At 40.2% G+C, this 23,026-nt stretch overlaps 1 protein-coding gene across 1 annotated transcript in view; it reads right to left on the reverse strand.

Annotated features, from left to right (window-relative positions):
• Nucleotides 1-23,026, reverse strand: part of GHDC (GH3 domain containing) — a 390,939-nt gene that overhangs the window by 81,514 nt on the left and 286,399 nt on the right. The window contains exon 7 of the mRNA XM_053699058.1: nt 4,204-4,337. Within this exon, the coding sequence (XP_053555033.1) occupies nt 4,204-4,337 (134 nt within the window). The remainder of the gene's footprint in view (nt 1-4,203; nt 4,338-23,026) is intronic.

Here is a 23,026-nt window from a genome sequence, read left to right on the forward strand (position 1 = left end):
AAGGGAATGGTTAAAACAAAAATTGTCCACGTAAAAGAGTAAAGTTCAAGACTCAACATCCAAGAAACCATCGGCTAGATTACGAGTTGTGCGTTAGGCTGAAAAAGCAGCGTTAACAGATCCTAACGCTGCTTTTTCACTACCGCTGCTATTACGAGTCTTGCAGGTTTAGGGGCACCGTGCACTTCTTTGGCTTTACCGCAAAACGACTTACGTAACCTTTGTAAAGTCTTTTTTCTATGGGACTTCCATAGCGCCGGTATTACGAGTCTGTCCTGCCAAAAAGTGAGCGGTACACCCTCTACCTCCAAGATCCCTAACGCATTTTAAAGTCAGTAGTTAAGAGTTTTATGGTACAACGCCGTAACATAAAACTCATAACTAAAGTGCTAAAAAGTACACTAACACCCATAAACTACCCATTAACCCCTAAACCGAGGCCCTCCCGCATCGCAAACACTAAAATAAAATGTTTACCCCTAATCTGCCGCTCCGGACAACGCCGCCACTATAATAAACATGTTAACCCTAACTCCCGCCTCGCAAACACTAGTTAAATATTATTAACCCCTAATCTGCCGCCACCTACATTATACTTATTAACCCCTAATCTGCCGCTCCGGACATCGCCGCCACCTACATTATACTTATTAACCCCTAATCTGCTGCCCCCAACAACGCCGACACCTACATTATTTATATTAACCCCTAATCTGCCGCCCCCAACGTCGCCACCACTATTCTAAATTTATTAACCCCTAAACCTAGTCTAACCCTAACACCCCCTAATTTAAATATAATTTAAATAAATACAATTAAATATATTAAACACAATTAGCTGGGAAAAAAACTAGCCTGAACTTTACTATCAATAGCCCTTAAAAGGGCCTTTTGCGGGGCATTGCCCCAAAGTAATCAGCTCTTTTACCTGTAAAAAAAAAAAAAAAAAAACGGCCCCTAACAGTAAAACCCACCACCCACACAACCAACCCCGCAAATAAAATCCTAACTAAAAAAACCTAAGCCCCCCATTGCCCTTAAAAGGGAAGTTAGCTCTTTTGCAGCCCAAAGCCCTAACCTAAAAATAAAACCCACCCAATACACCCTTAAAAAAACCTAACACTAACCCCCTGAAGATCAACTTACTGTTCTGAAAACCGGACATCCATCCTCAAGGAAGCGGCAGAAGTCTTCATCCAACTGGGCCGAAGTCCTCAACGAAGCCGGGAGAAGTCTTCATCCAAGCCGGGCGAAGTGGTGATGCAATCAGCCAATAGGATTGAGCTTGCATTCTATTGGCTGATTGGAACTCTACCTTATTTCCGATTGGCTAATAGAATTCTATCAGCCAATCGGAATCTAAGGGACGCCATCTTGGATGACGTCACTTAAAGGAACCGTCATTCAGTAAGAAGACTCCGGATGAAGAGGATGCTCCGCGTCGGATGTCTTGAAGATGGAGCCGTTCCGCGTCGGATGGATGAAGATAGAAGATGTCGTCTGGATGAAGACTTCTGCCCGTCTGGAGGACCACTTCGCCCGGCTTGGATGAAGACTTCTCCCGGCTTCGTTGAGGACTTCGGCCCAGTTGGATGAAGACTTCTGACGCTTCCTTGAGGATGGATGTCCGGTCTTCAGAACAGTAAGTCGATCTTCAGGGGGTTAGTGTTAGGTTTTTTAAGGGTGTATTGGGTGGGTTTTATTTTTAGGTTAGGGCTTTGGGCCGCAAAAGAGCTAACTGCCCTTTTAAGGGCAATGCCCATCCAAATGCCCTTTTATTATTTAGGATTTTATTTGGGGGGTTGGTTTTACTGTTGGGGGGTGTTTTTTTTTTTTTTACATTAAAAGAGCTGATTACTTTGGGGCAATGCCCCGCAAAAGGCCCTTTTAAGGGCTATTGATAGTTCAGTTTAGGCTAGGTTTTTTTTTATTTTGGGGAGGCTTTTTTTATTTTGATAGGGCTCTTAGATTAGGTGTAATTAGTTTAAAGATCTGTAATTTGTTTTTTTTATTTTCTGTAATTTAGTGTTTGCTTTTTACTTTAGCTAATTGTATTTAATTTATTTAATTGTAGTTAATTTATTTAATTGTAGTGTAGTGTTAGGTGTTAGTGTAACTTAGGTTAGGTTTTAGACAAGCAGGACCAGCACTCACTTAATCCTTAATTTTTCCAGCTTGATAAAGGGGCAGGAGCCCCGAAAACGTTGCTCTGTAATAAAGGCACTGTTGCCATTTTTTGAGTGCCACCGGTGTGTTGTTTTATTAGGTTAGGTTTTATTTTACAGGTAAATTTGTATTTATTTTAGCTAGGTAGTTAGTAAATAGTTAATAACTATTTAAAAACTATTCTACCTAGTTAAAATAAATACAAACTTGCCTGTAAAATAAAAATAAACCCTAATCGAGTTACAATGTAAATATTAGTTATATTTTAGATAGCTTAGGGTTTATTTTACAGGTAAGTATTTAGTTTTAAATAGGAATTATTTAGGTAATAAAATTAATTTTTATTTAGATTTATTGTAATTATATTTAAGTTAGGGGGTGTTAGGGTTAGACTTAGGTTTAGGGGTTAATACATTTAGTATAGTGGCGGCAGATTAGGAGTTAATAAATGTAAGTAGGTGGCGGCGATGTTAGGGACGGCAGTTTAGGGGTTAATAATATTTAACTAATGTTTGCGAGGCGGGAGTGCGGCGGTTTAGGGGTTAATATGTTTATTATAGTGGCGGCGATGTCCGGAGCTGTAGATAAGGGATTAATAAGTATAATGCAGGTGTTGGCGATGTCGGGAGCAGTAGATTAGGGGTTAATAATATTTAACTAATGTTTGCGAGGCGGGAGTGCGGTGGTTTAGGGGTTAATATGTTTATTATAGTGGCGGCGATGTCCGGAGCTGTAGATTAGGGGTTGATAAGTATAATGCAGGTTGTCGGGGCGATGTCGGGGACAGCAGTTTAGGGGTTAATAAGTGTAAGATTAGGGGTGTTTAGACCCGGGGTTCATGTTAGGTTGTTAGGTGTAAACATAACTTTAGTTTCCCCATAGGAATCAATGGGGCTGCATTACTGAGTTTTACGCTGCTTTTTTGCAAGTGTTAGACTTTTTCTCAGCCGGCTCTCCCCGTTGATTCCTATGGGGAAATCGTGCACGAGCACGTACGACCAGCTCACCGCTGATTTAAGCAGCGCTGGTATTGGAGTGCGATAATGAGCACAATTTTGCTCAACGCTCACTTCTTGCCTTTTAACGCTGGGTTTGTGAAAACCCGTAATATCAGCACTGTAGGTAAGTAAGCGGTGAGAGAAAACTGCTCGTTAGCACCACATAGCCTCTAACGCAAAACTCGTAATTTGGCTGCATAGCTTTTATAGTTATAGTTCTGACTCCTTCTGTTTTGGATTCTTCTATATGCAGCCTTAAATAGAATCATATCCTGGATCCTAAAAAAATGTAATTCTGACTGTCAAGTATTCTGGGAGTCTCATAATATTTAAAGGGACAGCAAAGTCATAGTTAGAGATTTATGATTTAGACAGAACATACAATTTTAAATAACTTTCCAATTTACTTCTATTATTTAATTTGCTTCCTTCTCTTGTTTTTCTTTGCTGAAAGGTTTATATAGGAAAGCTCAGGAGCAGCAAAGAATCTACCTGCTGATTGGTGGCTGCATATATATACCGATTGTCATTGGCTCACCCATGTGGGAAACCAGTAGTGCATTGCTGCTCCTTCAACAAATGATAACAAGAGAAAGGAAATTTGATAATAGAAGTAAACTGGAAAGTTGTTTAAAATTGTATGTTCTACCTAAATCATGAAATAAATATTTTGGGTTTCATGTCCCTTTAAATAAACCTGTCAATCATGTATTACATTTGTATGTAGACATCTTTTAACATGAGTTATGTATAATAAGGGCTGGAACTCGCACCTCAGAAGAAACCAATGAAGGACAAGAGGAAGTTGTTGAAGAATATCCTATAATGTCTAAAGAACTCAGAAAACCACAAGAGTGCTGAACTGCAGATACAATGAGAATACTTTTGAGGAGGAGGACAAATGAGAAATGACTTTTACATTTGGCATCATTAAAGCCATTTGTTCTTTTTTTAGTTCTGTGTAAGTGGCTTCCTTGTACCTTCTGAATAACAGAAGGAAATTTAGTGTACAGTATGATCTAACTTGGCAATAGCTTACCAAGAATCCCATTCTCTGCACAGCAGTAGTTCAGCAGGTTTGCTCCTGGCCACTGACTCACAGTGTAGCAAAGTGTTCTATAGAAATCATCTTCTGAAATGCATTCGCCTCGGACACTCAAAGTCTGGCTCTTCCTGGAAAGAAGGATACAAAATGATATTTATTTCAGAACAAAATTATATAAAATAACATATTATAAATAGAAGGTTTATTTAAATTTCTCCCATGCAGATGAAAGAGCATTATTTAAACAATTTAACATATTTCTGCATGGTAAAAAGCTTACGTTAAAGCTGTAAACTTTTTAAATCAAAGACCAACTGCAGTGACAAGCTTGACAATCATAGCAACAAAAATTTTATTTTTTCTCTGTTCAGATACATCAGTTTTACAAGGAAAATGCCGTTGTACAGTTTTACAAGAAAAATTTATTTTTTCTCAGTTCAGATACATCAGTTTTACAAGGAAAATGCCCTCTTTTAGATGTGGAAAATTTTAATTTTTGCTTACCTGATAAATTCCTTTCTTTCATGGTAGTGAGAGTTCACATTTAAGATTCAACGCCCGGCCACTAGGAGGAGGCAAAGATAAAAAAAAAAAAAAACACTTTCTTTTCCCCTCAGTCTAGCCTAGAAAAGAAGAATAACAGAAAATATAAGCAATAACAAAGCAGGGTAAATGAGGTGCAAACTAGAACTGCCTTCAAGAAAAATTAAATTGGGAGGGTCTTGTCTACCCAAGCTGTTGAGTCCCCAAGAAATGGGTAAGACAAAGTATTAAGGCAGGCACCTATATACCAGACACTATAACCTGAAAGACTTTCCTACCAAAGGTGGCCGGTGGCCTTAGAAAAGGCAAAAGTTATAAACTTTAGTAAAAGTATACAAAGAAGACCAGGGGCCCGATCCGATATGCAGCGTCACCCGCAAAAGCCGGCGACGCCAAATTTTGCGCTGGTTTGGTATCCTATATACGGCGTAACATAGAAGTTACGCTCGTATATTTTACCCTTCGGCCGTAGTTTTTTGGCCCATAGACTGGTATAGAAAAGCCGCGCAATTTGGTATCCAATAAACAGCGTAAGGACTTCTCCATTTTCACCTCGCCACAAAATGCAGGCGTAGTAAGCCTTACGCTGAGTATTGGTGCACCGTAACTCCCTAAACTGCCTGCAAAATAAAACCTAACACCTAACACATGCGCAATGTCTATCTACCTGTCAACCGCAATCCCCCACCGCAATACCTAATAAAGTGTTTAACCCCTAAACCGCTGCTCTCGGACCCCGCCGCCACCTACATTAAATGTATTACCCCCTAATCTGACCCCCCTACACCGCAGCCACCTATATTAAATTTATTAACCCCTAATCTGATCCCCCTACACCACCGCCACCTATATTAAATTTATTAACCCCTAATCTGATCCCCCTACACCACCTATATTAAATTTATTATTTATCCCTGGCGAATTGCTGCAATAGCACAAAACATGTTGGATATCTAGGCACTGAGCTGTTAGGCTGACACACTTTTGGCTGTGATATCGTTACTTACTTTCTGTGACTGCTCACAGTATACTTTTATGGATATACAATAAAGAGACTTTTAAACCCATATTCTCGGTCCGTTTACTGCTGGATCTCATCCACCTGTGTGGAAGAGTCTGTTTAAATTTATTAACCCTTAATCTGATCCCCCTACACCGCCGCCACCTATATTAAATTTATTAACCCCTAATCTGACCCCCCTACACCGCCGCCACCTATATTAAATTTATTAACCCCTAATCTGATCCCCCTACACCGCCACCACCTATATTAAATTTATTAACCCCTAATCTGATCCCCCTACACCGCCACCTATATTAAATTTATTAACCCCTAATCTGACCCCCCTACACCTCCATCACCTATATTAAATTTATTAACCCCTAATCTAATCCCCTTACACCGCCGCCACCTATATTAAATATATTAACCCCTAAACCTAAGTCTAACCCTAACACCCCCTAACTTAATTATTATTTAAATAAATCTAAATAATATTAATATTATTAACTAAATTATTCCTATTTACAACTAAATACTTACCTATAATAGTTAAAAACTATTTAATAGCTACCTAGTTAAAATAATTACAAAATTACCTGTAAAATAAATCCTAATCTAAGTTACAAATACACCTAACACTACACTATCAATTAAATAAACTACAATTATCTAAACTAAAATACAATTAAATAAACTAAACTATATTACAAAAAAAAAAAAACACTAAATTACAAAGAATTTTAAGCTAATTACACCTAATCTAAGCCCCCTAATAAAATAAAAAAGCCCCTCAAAAAATAATATTTCCCTACCCTAAACTAAATTACAAAAGTAATCAGCTCTATTACCAGCCCTTAAAAGGGCCTTTTGCGGGGCATTGCCCCAAAGTAATCAGCTTTTTTATAAAATAATTATGAGAAAAGTCACAGCTAAAAATAATAACTGTGAAAAAGAATGACAAGGCAGCACTCAAATTGCATTGACAACAAGTGGTTTATTTGCTAAACCTACACATGTCAGAAACATAATTATACCCCAAACCCAAGTGTGTTGTTAAAAGGAGTGTATTGTATAAACCAGGCCTGGTTAACAAATGATACCTATCACATAACCGCCTGGTTAACAAATGATACCTATCACATAACCGTATAAATACCGTTATGACATATAAATGCCATATTGTAACAAAACATTCTGCCTGCTACAAACATTAATGTGAAGGATACAATTTTGCAACAATTATTTCAATATAGACACAGTTCACAAATGTACACAAACAGAGCACTTAGTGTGAATCACACGCTCCGTATTATGAGAATGTTGCAAAAAAACAGTTCCAGCGTTACCGATTGGGAAACCAGCGCAAATCACAGAACAAGCAGCCTCACCACAATCGCGGTAAAAACATAATTTATGTAAGAACTTACCTGATAAATTCATTTCTTTCATATTAGCAAGAGTCCATGAGCTAGTGACGTATGGGATATACAATCCTACCAGGAGGGGCAAAGTTTCCCAAACCTCAAAATGCCTATAAATAACACCCCTCACCACACCCACAATTCAGTTTAACGAATAGCCAAGAAGTGGGGTGATAAGAAAGGAGCGAAAGCATCAAAATAAGGAATTGGAATAATTGTGCTTTATACAAAAAAATCATAACCACCACAAAAAAGGGTGGGCCTCATGGACTCTTGCTAATATGAAAGAAATGAATTTATCAGGTAAGTTCTTACATAAATTATGTTTTCTTTCATGTAATTAGCAAGAGTCCATGAGCTAGTGACGTATGGGATAGCAGATACCCAAGATGTGGAACTTCCACGCAAGAGTCACTAGAGAGGGAGGGATAAAATAAAGACAGCCAATTCCGCTGAAAAACAATAATCCACAACCCAAAACAAAAGTTTTAATCTCAATAATGAAAAAAACTGAAATTATAAGCAGAGGAATCAAACTGAAACAGCTGCCTGAAGTACTTTTCTACCAAAAACTGCTTCAGAAGAAGAGAAAACATCAAAATGGTAGAATTTAGTAAAAGTATGCAAAGAAGACCAAGTTGCTGCTTTGCAAATCTGATCAACAGAAGCTTCATTCCTAAACGCCCAGGAAGTAGAAACTGACCTAGTAGAATGAGCCGTAATTCTTTGAGGCGGGGATTTACCCGACTCTACATAAGCATGATGAATCAAAGACTTTAAGGTAAGAAAAAATAATCATTCATATGCATTATCCCAAATAATGAAACTGACTGTCTGAAATAAGGAATACTGATTACCCTGAATCATGGCAAATATAAGTATAAACACATATATTTAGAACTTTATAAAATAAAGTGCCCAACCATAGTTTAAGAGTGTCATAATAAAATAAGACTTACTTACCCCAAGACACTCATCTACATATAGTAGATAGCCAAACCAGTACTGAAACGAGAATCAGTAGAGGTAATGGTATATTAGAGTATATCATCGATCTGAAAAGGGAGGTAGGAGAAGAAATTTCTACGACCGATAACAGAGAACCTATGAAATAGATCCCGTAGAAGGAGACAATGGTATTCAAATAGGCAATACTCTCTTCACATCCCTCTGACATTAACTGCACTCTGAGAGGAAAACCGGGCTCCAGCCTGCTGCGAAGCGCATATCAACAAAGAATCTAGCACAAACTTACTTCACCACCTCCACGGGAGGCAAAGTTTGTAAAACTGAATTTTGGGTGTGGTGAGGGGTGTATTTATAGGCATTTTGAGGTTTGGGAAACTTTGCCCCTCCTGGTAGGAATGTATATCCCATACGTCACTAGCTCATGGACTCTTGCTAATTACATGAAAGAAAAGTTCCAGTGTATTATCCAAACACAGCCTATATAATTACCACTCGATCCATCTTAAGGGCTATGTACGCTCCATACCAGATCCTTGGTAATTCTCCAACAAGGCGGTTTGTATACAGACTTCTTTGCGGTTAATGCCTCCTTGTATTCACAGGACCGGAACTTAAATCCAAGACTGCTGTATGCTTGTTGGTTACTGAAACCACATCACAGTAACACAGTAAACTTGAGACCAGCTGCCAGGTAAATTGCATGACGCGTTTCGCCCCTCCCCTTTAGTGGGCTGACCTTAGGGCTTCATCGGATGCTTGTATGTGGCGATTACACCACCTATATAGCTCAGTTGCTAATTTAAATATTTAATTAGTGACGGTTATGACAACAATACAGCAAACTTATATACAGAGTTAAAAAACAACATGTACTTGCACATACATCATATTATTTGAATGATTACGTGTTATACAAAATAGTTTGGGGTATTGTTCCATTCCGGGGTGGCAAAACTAAAAACAACACGAATTTGCAGCAAGTGCAATTTTCACATCTTTTTACTTTTTCATACATTTTGGGGTAAAGGCTTAACTGCTATCTATACATCTGAATATGTTTATACAAAAGGTAACATCTCTAATGGGTAGTTCATTGTCCCCTACAAAAAAGATGTTCTACAGGAAACATGAGAAATCAATTTTTTTCATTAAGGCCATTTGGAGCCAGTGTGTTTAAACGGTAAATCCAACGGGATTCATTTTTTAATAACATGTTATCAACATCTCCACCACGACGGTGCCGTTTTATATGCTGAATCCCAGTCACTTTCATAATTGTAAAATCAGAATTATGGTACAATTCAAAGTGTCTGGCCACCGGAATATCCTGCTCCTTATTCTTAATATCATCCCTATGCTCCTTCACTCGCTCTTTCAAATCACGTTTAATTTTCCCTATATAATATAGGGGACACGAACAGTGTAAGAGGTATATGACACCTGTAGTGTTACAGGTAATCCATTGTTTAATGTTATATTGTCTACCTGTTGAGGTTTCAAATTTACTTGTTTTTTGTATGAACCTGCAATATACACAATGCCCACAAGGGCTACAGCCTTGCCATTTACCTCTGGCACTTAACCAAGTGGTTGTCGGATTTTTTATGTATTCACTTCTGACAAGCTTGTCCTTGAGACTATCAGCTCTACGTGCTGTCAACAAAGGGAAGTCTCCTACATAATCTTTTAATTCAGTATCAATAGTTAACATATGCCAGTATTTTTTCATTATATCTCTAAGTTTACCCCAGTGTGAATTGAACTTAGTTATTAGGCGTACCTTATCTCCATTCTGTTTATAAAGCAGATCATTCCTTGTGCTATTCCTAGCCCTAGTCCAGGCCCTTTTAACCTGTCTCTTGGAGTATCCTCTTTCAAGGAACCTACGTGACATCTCTTTAGCCTGTGTCTCAAATTCCTCAGAGTTAGAGCAATTCCTTCTTAACCAAAGGAACTGGCCAACTGGTGTACCAGATTTTAGGCATTCAGGATGATGATTGCTAGCATGAAGGAGGCTATTAGTGGCCGTTGATTTTCGATAAACCTTAGTAGTTAGATGTCTACCTTCTTTTCTTATTGATGAATCTAGAAATATTGTTTCCTCTTTGCTCATTTCACATGTAAGAAAAATATTGTACCCATTGTCAGTATTCAAAATACTCAAGAAATTTTCTAATAATTCTTTACTACCCCTCCATAGGAGGAAAATGTCGTCCACATAGCGGAGCCAGAGTGCCACATGTGCCTCCACCAGGGACTCAAAGCACGAAAAAACTTCTCGTGCCTCCCATAAGCCAAGATGTAAACATGCGTAGGTGGGGGCACATGTGGCACCCATGGCTGTACCTTGGAGCTGTCTATAGTACTTTCCGCCAAATTGGAAGACATTATTATTTAGAATTAGATGTAACAAAGAGATTACAAAATCAGTGTGTTTCTGAAAATCATGTCCCCTTTGTTCAAGAAAATATCTAATTGCTCTGATCCCTACAGCGTGATGGATCGAGGAGTATAACGACTCGACATTGAGGGTCACCAACCATGTATCCTCTTCAGCATCAATGCCATCTAATTTCCTGAGGACATCCGAAGTATCTTGGACATAGGAGGGCAATGAACTGAGGAAGGGTCTCATGAAGTAGTCTATATCTACTCGCCCCTTCCATTGGCCCCCCTATGCCCGAGACAATCAGTCGTCCCGGCGGTTTACTCATACATTTGTGCAGCTTGGGAATGCAGTGAAAGGTAGGCACAATCGGAAACTTTTTAAACATGAATGCATGTTCCTTGGTTGTTATTAACCCATCTCTCAAAGCATCATTCAGAATAAACAAAAGTTCATGATGTGTCAAATGCAGATCTGTCAGTTAATTCATATTGTGTCGTATTGGACAATTGCCTCTGGACTTCTGCCACATAGTCATGATCATTCATGACCACCAGATTACCACCTTTATCAGATGATTTAAAAATGAGTCCCTTACTATTGAGTAATTCTGTGAGAGATTTCCTCTCATTTATACTCAAATTATCCTGAATAACTCCACAAACTTGTAATTCCCCAATTTCTCTTTCTACGCATCTTACAAAGTTTTGAATCCCTGGAGCGGTTGAAAGTGGAGGCATATACTTGGAAGTTGGTCTAAAATTAGATTTCTTAGGGTGTTGAATTTTATCAACATCTTCATTTTGATCCTCTAATAGTGACAGTAAATCATCCATGGCAAGTTTGTCATTCCTGTCTAAAGGTAAACCCGGATCAATTTTTCTATTCATAACTTTTTCAGTACTAACTTTCTAGCAAACAAGTTTAGATCCTTCATGAATTCAAATTTATCCAGGCGTGCCGATGGGCAGAATGACAAACCTTTACTTAGCAGTGACATTTGTGTGAGGGATAAGGGAAAGGAAGATAGGTTAACAACCCTGATACAAAATACAATTAAATAAACTAAACTATATTACAAAAAACAAACACTAAATTACAAAAAACAAAAAAATATTACAAGAATTTTAAGCTAATTACACCTAATCTAAGCCCCCTAATAAAATAAAAAAGCCCCCCAAAATAATAAAATTTCCCTACCCTAAACTAAATTACAAAAGTAATCAGCTCTATTACCAGCCCTTAAAACGGCCTTGCCCCAAAGTAATCAGCTTTTTTACCTGTAAAAAAAGAACAACCCCCCCCCACATTACAACCCACCACCCACACACCCCTACTCTAAAACCCACCAGATCCCCCCCTTAAAAAAACCTAGGTCTAACCCCCAAGTGGTCCTTACCAGTCCTGAAGACCGGTAGAGAAGGCCCTGTTCCAGGCGGTGAAGTCTTCTTCCAAGCGGCGACCTCTTCTTCTTCCAGGAACCAGCCGGAGCGGAGGAGTTGAAGACCGATCACTGCGGAGCTTAAGACTGTCGACTCTGGAACCGAAGACCGGCCGCGCTGGAACTGAAGATTGGTGACGCTGGAACTGAAGACCGCAGAGCCATGGAGCGTGGAGGATCCTCTTCATACGATCTCCGCCATACACTGAATAGGAATTCAAGGTACGCAATTAAAAATGGTGTCCCTTGAATTCCTATTGGCTGATTTGAGCCTTCAAATTCAAATCAGCCAATCGGCTGAGAGCTACTGTAATTCTATTGGCTATTCAAATCAGCCAATAGAATTTCAGTAGCTCTTATTCTATTGGCTATTCAAATTAGCCAATAGAATTACAGTAGCTTTCAGCCGACTGGCTGATTTGAATTTGAAGGCTCGAATCAGCCAATAGGAATTCAAGGGACGCCATTTTTAATCGCGTACCTTGAATTCCTATTCAGTGTACGGCGGAGATCATATGAAGAGGATCCTCCACGCTCCATGGCTCCGCGGTCTTCAGTTCCAGTGTCGCCGATATTCAGTTCCAGCGTGGCCGGTCTTCAGTTCCAGAGTTGACGGTCTTCAGCTCCGCGTTCATCGGTCTTCAACTCCTCTGCTCCACGCCGGCTGGTTCCTGGAAGAAGAAGAGGTCGCCTCTTGGAAGAAGACTTCACCGCCTGGAACAGGACCTTCTCCGTCGGTCTTCAGGACAGGTAACGACAACTTGGGGGTTAGACTTAGGTTTTTTTAAGGGGGGATTGGGTGGGTTTTAGAGTAGGGGTGTGTGGGTGGTGGGTTGTAATGTGGGGGGGGTTGTTCTTTTTTTTTACAGGTAAAAGAGCTGATTACTTTGGGGCAATGCCCCGCAAAAGGCCATTTTAAGGACTGGTAATAGAGCTGATTACTTTTGTAATTTAGTTTAGGGAAATTTTATTATTTTGGGGGGCTTTTTTATTTTATTAGGGGGCTTAGAATTAGGTGTTTTTAGCTTAAAATTCTTGTAATATTTTTTTGTTTTTTGTAATTTAGTGGGTTTTTTTTGTAATATAGTTTAGTTTATTTAATTGTATTTTAGTTTAGATAATTGTAGTTTATTTAATTAATTTATTGATAGTGTAGTGTTAGGTGTATTTGTAACTTAGGTTAGGATTTATTTTACAGGTAATTTTGTAATTATTTTAAATAGGTAGCTATTAAATAGTTATTAACTATTTAATAGCTATTGTACCTAGTTAAAATAAATACAAAGTTACCTGTAAAATAAATATAAACCCTAAAATAGCTACAATGTAATTATTAATTATATTGCAGCTATCTTAGGGTTTATTTTATAGGTAAGTATTTAGTTTTAAATAGGAATCATTTAGTTAATAATATTAGTATTATTTAGATTTATTTAAATAATTAAGTTAGGGGGTGTTAGGGTTAGACTTAGGTTTAGGGGTTAATATATTTAATATAGGTGGCGGCGGTGTAGGGGGATTAGATTAGGGGTTAATAAATTTAATATAGGTGGCAGCGGTGTAGGGGGATCAGATTAGGGGGTAATACATTTAATATAGGTGGCGGCGGTGTAGGGGGGTCAGATTAGGGGGTAACACATTTAATATAGTTGGCGGCAGTGTAGTGGGGTCAGATTAGGGGGTAATACATTTAATATAGGTGGTGGCGGTATAGGGGGGTCAGATTAGGGGGTAATACATTTAATATAGGTGGCGGCAGTGTAGGGGGGTCAGATTAGGGGGTCCGGGAGTGGCGGTTTAGGGGTTAATACTAGGATAGGTTTATTGCAGTGTGGGCTATGGCGGTTTAGGGGTTAATAATTAGGCTTATTGCGTTGTGGGGGGTTGTCGGTCTAGAGGTTAATACATTTATTGTTAGGAGTGAGAGGGGGGATTGCGGAAAGAGGGGTATATGTGTCGGGCTATTTTTGGGAGGCATGTTAGACAGTCACGGGAGAATTAAGATTTTAGTTAGTTTTTTTAGTTGAAATAATTTTTATTGGTTTCACATAATATAAACGAACAAAATAATTATAAACAGAAGCAGGACAAAATATCTTGACACAATAAGTAACATGGTCGTTCCACAGAACAAATTGTACTGGATCTATAGTATTACATACTCCAACTGCGGAGCCCGCATGTACTGCATTTCCAAGTTACCTTTGCTGTATTGATCACAAATTACACAACGCAGACTACCAGTCCCACCGTCAAACCTTATAACAGACTTCTCAGTACCCCCCCCCCCTAACAAACCGCTCCCCCCAGGTGGAGCCTAACACATCTCATCACAGGTGAAAATCTACTTGTTTATGTGGGTTCTTATCATTGTTGCCCCTGTCCTTTGAAGGGCCGTGTCATCCTCATGTAGTTGTGTCTTCCCCCCACCCAAAAGTCCACCCTATCAATGCCTGATCTGTCATTTTCAGTCTTCCAACCCTCTATTACCCCTTATTCCTAGTATTCAATAAAACCAAACTTTCTGGAATGGTTCAGGGTGTCCCTGCGCCCATGCCGCTAATTCCGACATGGTGTACGTGTCTGAAATTTTATCCATTACTTCCTGCCATGGTGGGGTCCCTTCCTTCCAGTGTCTAGCCACACAAATCCTTAAGCATGTGCAGAGAATCTTAATAAACTTGTTGATTGCCGTATTGAAAGGCCTCACCCTTTCGTGAAGCAATGCTTGCGAGATCGTCAAGGTTACCTCTTCATCTAGTAGCTTACCTATTAGGTCTGATAGTCTCACCCATAATGCCTGGACCTCCGGGCATTCCCACCACATGTGCTTATATGTCCCCTTAACCTGGCAACCTCTGTAGCAATTACCCTGAGAGGAGGATACGTAATGTGCTGTCATTTCGGGTGTTAAGTACCATCTGAAAGCCACCTTGAAACAATTTTCCCTCATGTCCGCACTAATCAGCCCCTTACTCGAGTTTAACAATAAATCATCCCATTCCCTCTTCTCTTGTATCTCTAGCGTATCCTTCTCCCATCTCTCCACTAAGGAGGATTTAGTGGTGTATTTAGCTTTTTGAATTATCAGGTAAAGTCTGGAAATCAGCCGCTTCTCCCTAGTCGGGGTCCCTACCAATCTTTCAAGTTCCGTCAATGTTGGGGTATTTTGGTTTGTCGTGTACTTAGAGACTGCTGAGGAGATCTGCAAATACAAATACCAATTGAGGTGTTCTGGTGCGATTTTTTCACTGACCTGAGCAAATGTGAGAATCCCTGATCTATTTACTAAGTCTGCCACACGGTAGAGGCCCTTGTTCTCCCATTTACCCACTAACTTCCTCAATTCTTTGGGAAGCAAGAATTTAATTGGTATAAGTAGTGAATTTGGTCTGCATAGCCCAAGCTCCCTTGGAATCTTATTCCACAAGCGTAATGTTTCCATTGTGACTGGGGATCTGTAAGCCTCCTGTTTTCTAAGTAACCCTGCGTCCCATAAAATATCTGCTGGGCTCCCACACCCCGCCACTTCCGCCTCAATCTTTGGCCATATCAGACCGCTGTCGGCCTTCCCCAAAATGACCGTCTGAGCTAACCTAGAGGCCTGGTAATATTCCACCAGGTTTGGGGCTCCAACACCTCCCACCTGTCTATGTTGTTTCAGTACTTGCGAGGCTATTCTCGCTCTCCGATCTCCTCTCAGGAATCTTATTAGATCGTCCTCGAGGGCCTTTAGTTCTGGGATAGGGATTCTAATCGGTAACGTTCGAAAAAGGTACATTAGTCTCGGTAGGACGTTCATTTTAATGGACATAAGCCTCCCATACCATGAAAAGTTCCCTCTTTTCCACCTTCCCAAATCTTTCTTGATAGCTTTAAAGGTAGGTATGTAGTTTAATTTATATAAATCCGCTATCTTATCATTTAGTCTGATCCCTAGATATGTTATGTCCATTTTCGCCCATCTGAACTCAAAATTCAACTCAATCAACTTCTTAGTTTGAGGGGGAAGGCAAACCGGTAGTGCCTCACATTTGTCTATATTAATTTTGTATCCTGAGATCTCTGAGAATTCCTCCAAGACCTTATATAGATTGGGTAGAGATATCAATGGCCTAGTCATTGTTACTAAAACATCGTCAGCAAACAGCGTTAATTTATATTCCGACGACGCCAGCTGCACCCCTGAAATATCCTTTGACTGCCTTATACATGAAGCCAGTGGCTCTATACAAATAGCGAACAGCAGCGGCGAGAGCGGGCATCCCTGTCGGGTCCCATTTAGAACATCAATTTGTCTTGATAGATATCCTGCCGCTCCCACCACCGCCGTCGGTCCTGAGTAAATGCCCTTGAGTGCCTGAATAAAGGCTCCCCTGAATCCCATGGCTTCTAATACTTTGAACATGAAATTCCAGTCTATCCTGTCAAACGCTTTTTCCACGTCTAGTGACAGGAATAGAGCTGGTTTCTTGTGGGCTGTCAGGTAATCCAACAAAGTCACTATTCTCCTGACGTTATCCGGGGCCTCCCTATCTTTGACAAACCCCACCTGATCCTGATGGATCAGTGTGGGTAAGATCAGTTTCAGCCTATTTGTCATTACCTTCGCAAAGATTTTAATGTCGTGGTTAATTAGGGATATCGGCCTGTAATTCTTGCACAATTTTGTATTCCTACCACTCTTTGGAATCACTATAATTTTGGCCTGTAACATCTCCCGGGGTAATTCCCACCCTTCCATAATACCATTACAGAAATTAACCATGTGGGGCAGCAATTCCTTCTTAAAAAGTTTGTAATATTCGGCGGTCAGGCCATCTGGCCCCGCCGCCTTGCCCACTTTGAGATCCTTAATTACCCCTAAAACCTCTGAGCTCGTAATTTTAGTGTTAAGACTTTTCAAGTCACTTTCTTCTATGGGGTTTAGATTCACTTTATCTAAGAATCTGGTTATTTGAGGGGTTATGTCTCCTGAGACCACCTTTTTCCCGTCGTAAAGGTTCTCGTAATATTGCGCAAAGCTGTCTGAAATTTCCTGCGGGTTCGAAGTAAGGGCCCCGTCGCTCTTATATATTTTGGGTATAGAAAAGAATTTGGTTCTTTCCCTCAGTTTATGCGCAAGGTATCTGTCAGGTTTGTTCGCAAAAACAAAGTAGTGGGCCTTCAACTTCAGGGCCGCTCTTATAGAAGCATCATTTAGGATTCTGGCTAATTCTTTTCGCTTAGCGACTAACGTCTTATATGTTCTGTCCGACAGCGTGCGCTGGTGTTCCCGTTCTAATTGATCTACCTCCCTCTGTAGTGTATTAACTAATTTGTTTGAGTTCTTGTTGTAAACCGTCTTCTCCTTTATAAGAAGCCCTCTCAGAAAAGGCTTATGTGCCGCCCATGTCACTAATGGATTTCTTACTGAACCTGTATTGATATCCCAAAACTCTTTCAAAGCTTTCTGTGTCCTATCGTGGATCTCAGGGTTCTTTAGTAGTGTTGGGTTATATGTCCATGACCTATGCCTAGTAAAATTAACAAGTCCTGAAAGCTCCAAGAGCACCGTCGTATGGTCAGACCAAGCACACGTTTGCGTGCTCGATGCCACCAAGTTGGGTGTCATGATTTGGCTAACAAATATATAGTCAAGAGTGGAATATGTCTTGTGGGCTGGAGAATAATAGGTGTAATCATGTCCCCGGTTACCCACTGCCTCCCAAGAGTCGACTAGGTTGTGTTCTTCTAATGAACTTCTAATTGACTTAATGATACTATTATGTCTATGTTGTTTACTGGTTACCTTCCTGAGAGCTGACCCGTCTACCGGGTTCATGTTTACATTGAAGTCACCAGCTAGGATTATCCTAGTTCTTGACCATTGTGTGAGTAAATGTGATACCTGGGCAAAAAAGGCATTTTGTGTTTCATTGGGCGCATAAACATTACACAGCACTATGTCTGTGTCCTGACATGTACCCTGAATTATAATAAATCGCCCTTCCTTGTCTTTGCATACCTTATGTATCATGAAATCAAGGGATCTGTGAATTAAGATGGAAACCCCCCTTTTCTTGGAGTCAGCTGTGGAGTGAAAATGTTGTGGGAAGTGGTGTGACCAAAACTTTGGTATAGTCTCCCTAACAAAGTGTGTCTCCTGTAAAAATATGACCTTGGCGTTTGATTTCAAATATTGTGTGATAGCAGTTCTTCTTTTTGTATCTGTGTTAAGACCTCTCACGTTGTGAGAGATTAATAATAAGTTATTCGCCATCTAGACTCAATACCCCCCACCTCTCGCTGTCCCAAGAACCCTTAAGCCTAAATCTTCGGTTCCCCCTATGAGGGTAAGCAAGCTTCTTGATGTTTTTATTCACCCCTACTCTCCTTTTCCCTGTCATTTGACCCTTGTCCCTAGAATTTTTTGGCCCCACCTGGTTAAAAAAAAACAAAAACAAAACATTTTTTAAAACATTAACATTAACATTTCCAGCTCTAGCTGAACAACCAATCATCCTAAACTAGATGAAATTAACAGGCAGTTAAATTGCTTTCTCTTTTGTCTTAAACATCCTCATTGGCGATTTATGATTATCAATATGTAGCGTTGTAAGCTGAGTCTAATGATAGTTCAATGTGTTTTCAACTTACATCTGCTAACCTCCTAGAGGGAATCTCAGGCCCTACCAGGTGTCTGAAGATATCTCCGGCCATCAACTTATCAGGGCCTGAGACAAACGTAAGCCCGTAAAAAAGTTTAGTCTTTAACCCTTTATTAGGGTCCCTCAATATATCAGATGAGCCCGAAGGCTCCACTTAGTCACAACTTGTGAAAACAAAAATTACACACACAACAAGTTATAATACTCATCTGTCCATTGATCAGTAGGCTTGATGAGGCCCCTGGCCTCATGACGAGTAATCCATTATCGCTTGATCTTCTCAGTAGTTCCATAAAACTACTGATGTTTTCTCCTGTTCAGAACTGCTCTTACAGTCTTAAGTCTTCCTTTTCTTTTCGGGGATCTTACTCCACTTTTTCTGAAATGGCTTTCCCCTCCAAGAGTCCTCTCCTGAAGTCGTTCTCTGCTGTTGTGGGGCCGGAGGGTCCAACCTCAGTCTCTTGCATGTCTCTAGGATTTCTTCAGGGTCTCTGATGGAGAATGTCCTGTTCTCCCATGTGATATGGAGGGCGAATGGGAATCCCCATCTATAAGGGATTTGATTCTTCCTAAGCAGTGAGGTGAGTGATCTGAGAGCGCCTCTCCGCTGCAGTGTCCTCAGACATAAGTCCTGGTAGAACTGGACAACGTTACCTTGATGCTTAAATGTGGGATTTCTGCGAGCTGCTGTTAGAATTTCCTCTTTCTCCTGATATCGTAGCATCTTGACTATGATATCTCGTGGCGGCTCCTCTCCTTTAGGTTTTGGTCGGAGAGCCCTATATGCCCTCTCGATCTGAAATTTCTCCTCTCCGCCACCTCCTGTGATCCCTTGGAAAAGAGTAAGCAGGTACATATTCAGATCTTTAGAAGTCACTGACTCAGGCACCCCCTTTAAGCGAATATTGCAGAGGCAGCTGCGATTTTCTAGGTCTTCAAGTTTGTCGTATACCTCTTCCATATCTTTTTGCTGTGAGGACACTTGCGTTGTGATCTCATTCAAGCCCTCTATCAGGGTCTCACCGCTTTCCTCCAGGGAATTTACCCTAGAACCTAATTCTCCTACTTCCTGTTTAAGCTCTGCTAAACTGTTAGTTACTGTGTTTTGCAAGGTTTCCATTTTTTCTAACAGTCTCTCAAAGTTTGTGGCTATGTCTTGCTTTGAGACCAAATGCTCTAGGTCAGCTTTTGTTATTGGAGAGAGATTTCCAGCCCCTGCCTGATGTCTGTCCTCTCTTTCCTCATCTGATTGGGGAGACTGTTGTTCAGGGGATTTTTCACCTCTTGAAGACTTAAAAAAAAATGGGAGCCGTGGGTTGCCTGCTTACTGTAGTAGCTTTCACATTTCTTTTGGCAGCCATGTTGCAAACTTCCCCAGGCTGAATCAGGATCTAGTTACAATAAACTTCAGTAGGTGCAAATTTTTATCACTAAAATATAAATCTTTTCTTTTCTCAGAGACTTTGCCCCCTACACCACTCCAATCCTCCAGCAGCCTCCAGACCAAACCTTAAATGTCCTTGTATTGCTGTTCTAATTCTTTCTATATGTATCTGTCTTGGATCTCGCCAACTTAATTTATCAGCTTCTTATCTGTGCTGTTCGAACCAGACTTGCTTAGCCAGTGTATGCCTCAGCCTGTCATATTCTTCCTCCCTTACAGGCCGTCATTAAATTTGTTTCTATATCTCCCCAGCACCATTTGAACCTTTCACAGGGATTTGTGTTTATCTCTGGGTTATAATAACCCGCTCTTAATTCTAGATTTTCTCCTGTCACCTCCGTACCTGCATCTTACTGTATGGCCGCCTTGTCAGATTTGCGAGCGGTCCCTGCACCGCTGTTGATCTCCCCTGCTAGACACTTTGCGTATGTCAGCGTGGCCTTGGCTTGCTTTCTGTGGCCACCGTTTACACAGATGGGGCTCGCTGTGTGCTGCGGCACTTAAGACACTTAAGACAGCTTCAGCAGAATGAGAGACACTGTTACCCGCTCCACGCGGGCTCCAAACATGGCCGCCAATCCTCTTCTCTGCTGCTCTCTGTACTGCAGCTCTCCGTGTCCAGAATTACACGCTGTTGGTTAGCGCAGCTAAAGACCGGACCATCCGGTCAGTGTCAAAAGGAGGGTCAGTTGAGTTGGAAGGCAAATTCACCACATAATTGCCAAAAAGCACAGTTAACTGCCTGGAGCACTTCTCCTAAGCGTCCATTCCTTAGCCTCCTTAGGCTCCGCCTCCCTAGTTAGTTTTTTTAGGAGGCGGCAGTTTCTAGAAATTTGTACTTACGCTTATTTCTGGACATCGCTAGTTTGTCCGACTTACTGCACTTAAGTAACTGTCGGCGCCATATATGTGATAGCCCGATGTGCAAGGTGAAACTACAGGCAGCGCAGGTTTCCACGCTTGCGCCGAAACCTGCGCCGTATATCGGATCGCGCCCCAGGTTGCTTCCTTGCAAATTTGTTCCATTGCCTCATTTCTGAATGCCAAAGAAGTGAAAACTGATCAAGTAGAATGAGTTGTAATACATTGTGGAGGTGACTTTCCATCCTCCAAGAAAGCTTTGTGGATCAAACACTTTACCAAGAAGCAAAGGAAACTGCTGTTGCCTTCTAACCTTTATGCTTCCCAGAAAAATGTACAAATAAACTGGAAGATTAGCAAAAACTGGAAATTTTGGGATTTGTAAACTCTGATTAAAAAAAAAATAACAACTGGAGGATTGTCTAAACTGTTTCCTATCATGCAAATAATATTTTAGGGTTCTTCACACGTCTAGATTGTCGTTCTTTTGAATTTGTATTGGATTTGGGCATATAAAAAGTACTATAATCTCTTGATTTATGTTTAAGAAACATACAGCCAGATTACGAGTTCGGCATTATGAGTGAAAAAATCTTGTCAGAATAGCTGTACCGCACACTTTTCTGGCTGTCACGCAACGTCAGTACTGCACTTTAAGAAAAGTCCTTTTTCAATGGGACTTTCATTGCACCGGTATTACGAGTTTTGCTGTGAGGCCAAAAAGTGAGCGGTACAGCCTAAAATGACAAGATCTGTACCGCCAAAGATGTAACATAAAACTCATATCTAAACTGTTAAAAAGTACACTAATACCCATAAACTACCTATTAACCCCTAAACCGAGGCCCTCCCGCATCACAAACACTAAAATAAAATTATTAACCTCTAATCTGCCGCTCCGGACAAAAATGTATTAACCCCTATTCCGCTGCTCCCCGACATCGCTGCCACTATAATAAAATTATTAATCCCTAAACCGCCACCCTCCCGCATCAAAAACACTATGTAAATATAATTAACCCCTAATCTGCCGTCTGCACACTCCGCCGCTATAATAAACCTATTAACCCCTAAACCTAACCGTAACACCCCCTAACATAAATATAATTAAAATAAATCTAAATAAAACCTACTATTATTACCTAAATAATTCCTATTTAAAACTAAATACAAACTTACCTGTAAAATAAACCTTAAGCTAGCTACAATATAGCTAATATTTATATCGTAGCTATCTTAGGTTTTATTTTTATTTCACAGCTAAGTTTGTATTTATTTTAACTAGGTAGACTAGTTAGTAAATAGTTATTAACTATTTACTAACTACCTAGTTAAAATAAATACAAATTTACCTGTAAAATTAAACCTAACCTAAGTTACACTAACACCTAACATTACAATAAATTAAATAAATTAAAATAACAAAATACAATTATCTAAATTACAAAAAATAAACACTAAATTACACAAAATCAAAAAAGAAATTATCAAAAATAAAAAGAATTACTCCTAATCCAATAGCCCTATTAAAATAAAAAAGTCCCCCCAAAATAAAAGGGCATTTAGCTCTTTACATTGCCCAAAACCCTGGGCTAAAAATAAAACCCACCAAATAAACCCTTAAAAAACCTAACACTAACCCCCACAGATCCACTTACAGTTTTTGAAGACCGGACATCCATCCTCATCGAAAGCCGGCAGAAGTCTTCATCCAAGCGGGAAGAAGTCTTCATCCAGAATGCGAGCTCAATCCTATTGGCTGATTGGATCAGCCAATAGGATGAAAGCTCAATCCTATTGGCTGATTGCAACAGCCAATAGGATTTCCTCCCCTTAATTCCTATTGGCTGAATTCTATCAGCCAATCAAAATGTAAGGGACGCCATCTTGGATGAAGTCATTTAAAGGGAAACTTCATTCTTCAGCAACCATCGTAAGAAGAGGATGCTCCTCGCAGGATGTCTTGAAGATGGACCCGCTCCGCTCGGGATGGATGAAGATAGAAGATGCCGTCTGGATGAAGACTTCTACCCTGCTTGAATGAAGACTTATGCTGGCTTCGATGAGGACTTCTGCTGCTTGGATGAGGATGGATGTCC

The sequence above is a fragment of the Bombina bombina genome, chromosome 1 (genome assembly GCF_027579735.1).
Source record: "Bombina bombina isolate aBomBom1 chromosome 1, aBomBom1.pri, whole genome shotgun sequence".
Classification (NCBI taxonomy): Eukaryota; Metazoa; Chordata; class Amphibia; order Anura; family Bombinatoridae; genus Bombina; species Bombina bombina.